Source organism: Centroberyx affinis, unplaced genomic scaffold, assembly GCF_046629955.1.
Source record: "Centroberyx affinis isolate AG114_WGS23_722 - 3 ecotype Tasmania unplaced genomic scaffold, CSIRO-AGI_Caff_v1 ptg001395l_1, whole genome shotgun sequence".
Lineage (NCBI taxonomy): Eukaryota > Metazoa > Chordata > Actinopteri > Beryciformes > Berycidae > Centroberyx > Centroberyx affinis.
In genome coordinates this window covers 428,346-435,545 of record NW_027279877.1, presented here as the reverse complement: position 1 = coordinate 435,545, position 7,200 = coordinate 428,346, and the positions used below count along the sequence as shown (strand labels likewise).

Here is a 7,200-nt window from a genome sequence, read left to right as displayed (position 1 = left end):
TGAGGGAGGACTTACAGTATCTAATTCCTCCCACATTTAGTCTGGCATTTTAAGATTTTCTTTCCCAGGGGAAAGGGGGGCTTGAACCTACATGACCTTCCCTTTAGCTTCCTATCCTCTCATGTGGCGTAGAAGGGCGTTGGGTCAGCTCTGCTCTTATATTCTTCCCCCTGCTGCAGTTATTGTTGTGTTGTTGTTGTTTCTGCTGTTGTGTACTGCACTTTACTCTGTACCAGTCTCTCCCGCTTCTGGGTTAGCATTCGCCGTCCGACACCAGGAATATCATGGCTTCCTGTTTGCCAATGTCAGCCATGACGGTGGCCAGCTGGTTGATGTTCCCGCTGTGGAAATGTTGTGCCTCCCACAGGTCCAGAATCACAGAGGTTGGGCTCGCTTTGGATGCAAAGAAATTCATGTGTCTGCAGACGGGAAGAGAGACGAGAGCAGAGAGGAGAGAACAGAAGCAACAGTGAGAGAACAGCGAGACACTTTTATGAAATCATGTTATGCACACGTATCAAAAGTTACGGTCACTTCGTTTTTTTCCCTCTACACCCACATGGAGTCTTAGAAAACTGTTTCATCTATTATTTTATTGTGCAACTGCATCTTGTAACACTCTGTCAATGCCAGGTTTTATTGTGTTATATTGCTACATCCCCAGATGTTGTGTTGAAGCACTAAATAAAAAAATCGTAAAGGTACACAGCCTGGCCCTTGAAACGACCATCAAATACAGACTCTCAAGCAATTTTCATGTGAAGCCTCAGTGACGTCTAAGAGCATAAGCTTCATTCTTTTTCATTTGATGTTGAAATTGGCCCTAAATCCCATACAGTAAATCCTATACGGACTTTCACAGTTAAGTCGGAAGTGACCTTTTCCGTTTTAGGGGCAGAACCTTTACGATCAAACCCAGTCAATGACAACAAAGCAGCGGGCCCAGCCAGCTGTATATTTGATGTTGAGCGGGACCTGATCCCCGCGGTACCTGAAGATGCTTGTTCGATTTAATGGCCTTTTTCTGTTCTCCAAATGTCTGTGGCCTTAACTGTTATGTAGAGCACACGTGACACACACAAAAGAAACCCTGTATGAACCCGTAGCACAAAGGTAGATGTGTGTGTTGCAGGGTTTTGTGGGGTTGTGAAACAGACAGCAAAGAAGGCACCGAATCCTTTGATTTCACCTTGAGAAAGGGCAGAGAGAGAGTACAAGCTAAGTCCCTCACTTCCCCGTATCTTCTGTTTGCCGAGTGAAGCGTTCTGTGACGATTAGAAACACGTATGGCCGCTCTGGAGGCAGACAAGTGCTGAGAACATAATGTCACTCAGCTATTTTGTGCCAATTGGATTTTATAGCGCACGCCGTCTCCCCTCCGCATCGAGAGTGCACAACAAAGAAAGCGCTGGTCAAAAATTGCCTGTGAACAAACCTTTCTGTCATTACCGCACAAAAAAGGACAGAGCTTAGCGTCCAACGTGTCAGCCTCAGTTATTCACATTGCTGTGTGAAACATGAGCTTATCTGCTGTGGTTCAGAAACAGCCATTTGCACAGTCTTCGGAGAGACAAATCAAATACAAGGTTCTTGGCATTTTAAGTTTTATTGATTGGTCACGTTCCACTCAGTCGGAACACTTTCCACACAGAAACACATTCTGTCATGCAGTGTGTGTGTGTGTGTTTTTACTGCATGACAGAATGCCAAGGCGCTGCTGCGTTTTCAGTAAAACATGTTGTTAAGGACGGGTCAAACAACAGAGCAGTTGTTCCTTTCTAAGATATAAATGAGAATTGATTATGTTGAGCAAAACATTGCTAATTAAACCTGCACTGCATCAATTCAATTCGTAATTAATTGGGGTAAATAAAGTTGATGGGACAAATGAAGTGTACCTATTTGATTCCATTACGAGGAAGAAATTGAACTGGAGGATGAGTGATCAATATTTGGCTCCTATCTTTTGCAGGTACTCTGATGATAATACAGCAACTGTGAGAAAGAATCTGTTTCTTTGTCAAGGAAACAAGTCCAAGGTCGGCACAGACCCAAACCTTCTCCATCTTTTTTGCCTCTGATGGGCAGCTAGCTCGCTATCATTCCAATTACAGCTGTTAAGCAGAATGTGGAAGAAAGTATGGCAGGAGACTTAAGCTGCTTACCTGTTCCTGAGGAAAAATTGAAGAAGCTAGTGTGTTTTCTTAGAGAAATGATAGCTGTAACCATCAACCCACATTAATTCTATAATGTTAGCTGTGTCAGATGGGGATTAGCTTGCTAAGGTAGAGCCTTGTTTATCTGAACCTCACACTTCTGAAACAACCACTCCACTGAACTGTCCTTAAATACAGTGACACAAATATTTTCCGTTGATTATGTATAATTACTGGAATTTCCTAGCTGCAACTTAACACATTCAAACTGCACATTAGTATAGTACAGAGCACTTCAGAATGTGCATGATTGCACATTTCACATTTTAAACAAGCTGTGGTCTGGAATTTCAATACATTTCAAGTATTCTGAACATTGAATACTCCCGTGCAACTTCCATTCTCTAGGGGTTTGGATAAATGAGATTCCATTGTATTTCTGAACAGCCTTTGCGAAAGCTGCCTGTCCTGCTGTACTCATATCAGATCAGGCATTTTGATATTGTACAGCTGATATTTACCTCTCCAGTTTAAGTCTTTGTGCTAGCATTCTCCAGTCGGCTCCGTTGGGACAGGGGGCGTCCAGGCTGCTGCAGATCTTCTGCCTGATGAGGTATGGGATCTGAAAGGCGCTGGGCCCTGCCAGGGCCGTGGCATTACTGTCCATTAACAGAAACTCAGAGTCCACGGCTCGGGTGTCCTGTTTGGAACAGTGGTCACACACCATGGGTTTGATCCATGCACCGATACTCTTGTAAACAAATTGTTCCTAAATATTTAATTGACCACAAGCCTTAACTACAAGATTTGGGCCCAGATAGCTGTCTGCTGCAAACCTTTATCTCAGCCCCGTATTCAAAATCAGCCATTTGTGAAACATGTTGAATAACGGTGGTTGCATAATCAAGTAATGGGCCTGAGTTTTTGGGTATGCTAAATGTTACCTTGGCAATGTTAAAGTCGAGGCTAAAGCTCTGTCCCTCCCCCTCCACCTGCCACACGCACAGCTGGCAGGTGAGCTCGCAGGTGCTGAGGCTGAGCCGCTCCAGAGTGAACGTGCAGTGCAGGTACCGCTGGGAACCGTTCCAGATGTGGTAGAACGGGATCTCCTGCAGGAAACATGCAGCACACACAAACGGCGCCGCAGCGGCACAGTCAGACTGCATGTTTGAAACGCAGCGTAACAGGACCGCCTGCCTAGAATACATAACAATCATCATTAATTACACTGACACAGCCTATCGTCATCTGGCCAACACGGCTAAATATATCTGAGCGAGCAGACTGACAACATTCGTATAAGTTCAAGGGAAACATTGGGCGCTCACTGCCAATAGTTTCTTTATAGGGAGTTTTGAGCTGTCTGACTGTCTGAGTTCATTACAGAACCGATCAAACTTAGGCATTGTAGGAGATAAAACCTCATCACTACCTCTGGCAAGGGAAACTATTTCTCTTCTTCCATATTTGTTATTCGATTGATTGAGCCTCCTTTTGTAGGCATGCATGTACATTTGTTGGAGTCTGGGCAGCGCTACAATTGCTGCTTATATTAGCTGAAACATGGGGGCTCTACTCTGAATGTAAAGTACTTCATGTCATGGATATATATATATATATATATATATATATATATATATGTATGTATAATCGCTGTACAAGAGTACTATCACTGTACAGCACTAGCTTCTATCTAGCAAACAGCTATGGTACCAGGGAGTGTTTGGTAGAATTTATTCAAGCCTGACAATTTCTACATCTCTCTCTCTCTCTCTGTTGCTCCATATTCATGTCTCATTTGCATATCCCAAGAGAAGGGGAGAGGTAACTCTGACAAAACCAGGGCACACTAACTCCTCACTTCACCTCGGGTTCAACAGCTGACAAGAACTAATTTTGAGGGAGGATCGGGGCTGTGGTACACCCTGCTGGCCAAACGGGGGCACTGTTACCCAGGCAGACGGGACGGGGGAGGGTGCCGGGTGGAACGCGGAAAGTCTTCACGAGGCCCCGGGGAGACTAAAGGCCTTTTTTGACCGCACTGCTGAGAGGGGAATAACACTTCCAAATGAACAGGCACAGTCCAGAGGAATAAGCCTCTGTTCTGGGTGCATTGTTGCTGCCGCTGCTTGCTTGGCACTGCCTGTGTGCTCTCTTTGGGGACCCGGTGCTCAGCGCTCACATAGTTACAGCCAGAGCCTTTTCTAGGCCTCTCTGAACAGCCCTCGTCTCTCTGTCGCCGGGCTGCAGTGCAGTGGGCCGGGCAGGTGTGGGGGGGGTGTGGGCGTGCGGGAGCGGGGGAGAGGTGGAGAGGTTCCAAGATTCAGGTTGTGAAGTTCCACATATTTATATACTGTTCTATATTTCATCTGCGCTCCCTCTGAGAGAAGGGCGGCGAGTATAATCAATCAGCTTGGAGCTCTGGGTTACTGCACACACTAACGCAACCAACATATGTACATATACTGTATATGTACTGTATATACGCCTCAAACGGATATGTGTGTGTGTGTGTGTGTGCAAATGTGCATGTTTTTGTCCATGTATGCATGTGGGAAATATACACACACACATATTTGCATGCAGCACACACACAAACGGTTCCCTTTAGTTGAAACAATGACTTGAAGTTGCACACATTGCCAAGAATAGAGAGGTTATTGGACTGAAAAGTCCAGCACTAACTAACTGAAAAAGAATGTGAATCTTTAAAGTGATCAACCGGAGCAAAACTAAAACATGCTTAATTAAAACTCAAACCCAACTAAAATTAAAACAACTTTCCAGAAAGGGAACTAGACCATGAACCCTCATTAACAATAAAAATTTGGTCCTGAGGAACGTCTCATTACTCAGTAACCCAACATTTGCTGACACCTACTCTATTCTTCTATAATTTTTTGGGGGTTGCTAGTCTAAAAAACACTCTTGAGACAACATGGATTTTAAATGAGTAATAGCATATAAACACAACGCATAAAAAAAAAAAAAAACTAGTTATACACAAATTCGACAAATCCAGCCAGGCACTTGTATTACATCTCCCTGCTACCACTCTGATGTGGAGCGACTCCCTGCCCCTGCAGCCCCCCCGGGCCAACCAGCACACCTGGTAGCCGGCTAGCAGCTTGCTCCTCCAGTGGGCCTGGGGCATGTCGTGGATGGACAGGCGCAGGTTGTGGTAACTGTCTTTGAAAAGCAGGACGTGAGGCTCGTCAATCAGCCGACCCCCGAGCTGCCGCTCCATCTGCATCACCTCCTGATGGAGGCGAGAGAGAGAGGGAGGGAAAGAGAGAGACACATGCACATTCACCGTCACAATCACACCAAACATCACACAGGCAGGTGCAAAGGCGCAAAATAATCCTTAACTGTGTATGTACACATTGCCTTCATTCTGTTTATGAGTATTTTTTTAGTCCATAGCACACACAAACACAGTATGGATTATAAACAAAAAACGAATTGAAGCTGATGTGGACTCCAATGAACAGACACACTAAGGCTTGCGCACAAGCATTCGCGTGTACAGGCATGCACACACACACACACACACACCCCCACACACACACACCAGGAACATGGAGCAGGCATACATCTTAGGACAAGAAGATAGTGTCTCTGCATGAGGCCGCAGCAGGTTGGACCGAGTTGTCTCAACAGCGCTTTAATGTCACTACAAGGTTACTTCCCTGACTCAGTGTGTGTGTGCCCGCTCTCAGGAATTGCATTAGCATGCAAATACAGCAGCCAGCCAGGCCTACTAGCTACCTGGGCTGTGATGAAGTAAGTGAATAAGCCATTAGTCAACTGCTCATTGTTCTCGCATGGCGAATCTCCTTAATTTCATTTTTGTTTTTGTGCCAGGAGAGATTTGTAAATGCATGCTTAATATTTTAATCTCTGTGGGACTTGCTCAGTGGACCATTTGTTGCCATCCAAATGACCATCTGGAATGGCATGATAATATCCGCCGCATTTTCCTCTGATCTATCAATTTATTTTGAGCTGGATGCTTTACGCTGAAGGGGTCCTCCAGAATCCAATACTTTGGATGGGGTTCACATACACCACCTCACACTAAAATCAAAGGAACATATTACAACAGAGAAAAACAGATCTCTGAAATTAGTAGTAAGGGAGGACCTTGAAAATCGGATATGTTCTTTTCATCTCTCCGAAGAGGGAAACAAGATGACAGCAGAGGGAAAAAAGTCTGTGAGAATGTGCCTTGGAGTTTAGGAGACATTTCTCAAAGACAACAGCTCCAAGAGGGAGATGTGTGCATAGATAATGGCCATATGTTGAAGAACACTCCATGCCAGCATGGCTGCCCATGGTATGATTTGAGCAAAGACATCTAATTAAGATGGAGAATGGCAGCGATTTCTATCTGCACACCACTGATTCAATTTTCTGCACTCTTTCCCTGGAATGGGCTAGACTGATTCCAATTATAATGGAAAGGAAGCTGTTAATTATCCTTTTGGAATCTCTACCTGCCTTTGTTACTTGATTTCATCTCTCTGTCACTGACTGAGCACTTTTCAGTTCAGCCTGAGAATCTAATTTCCACGTTTGCTTAGTGCTTTGCTAATTTCCATGTTTGCTTAGTGCTTATCTCCTTGTTCACATAAATATTATTCCCTGTGTGGTTATCTTGATTTCTTGCATTTCCACTGGTTTATTCTATTCACCCAAACGTCACGGAATGAGAAAAATGTACGAGGAGCCAATTCAAAAGTGTGGCTCGGCTGGAATATTCTCCTTACTGTAGTGCCATGCTGAAGCCTTGTGTGGTTACCCAGCCCACTTACCCAGAGTGGGGAGGTCAGACGATGGCTCTGAATCAAAGCGCTGAGGTCTAATGAGTTAATAACAGAGGGCAGTGCATTCTCTACAGAAATAAAAGCCCTCTGCTATTATGGCTCTTACTCAGACAAAAGGCACATTATGGGGGCTTCCAGAGAGGTTCATTTAACATAGTTCTTAAGCACAATCATTCGTTGGGGGTGATTAGCATTGCAAATTGGGACTGGTGGAC

The 7,200-nt window shown here is 44.7% G+C and overlaps 1 protein-coding gene across 1 annotated transcript in view; it reads right to left on the bottom strand.

Annotated features, from left to right (window-relative positions):
- Positions 1 to 253: 253 nt before the first annotated feature.
- The window catches only part of unc5a (unc-5 netrin receptor A), a 116,882-nt gene continuing 109,935 nt past the window's right edge, over positions 254 to 7,200 (bottom strand). Inside the window, exons 13-16 of the mRNA XM_071526228.1 lie at positions 5,266 to 5,415; positions 3,101 to 3,265; positions 2,678 to 2,856; positions 254 to 419 (exon numbers count right to left, since the gene is read on the bottom strand). Of these exons, the coding sequence (XP_071382329.1) occupies positions 254 to 419; positions 2,678 to 2,856; positions 3,101 to 3,265; positions 5,266 to 5,415 (660 nt within the window). The remainder of the gene's footprint in view (positions 420 to 2,677; positions 2,857 to 3,100; positions 3,266 to 5,265; positions 5,416 to 7,200) is intronic.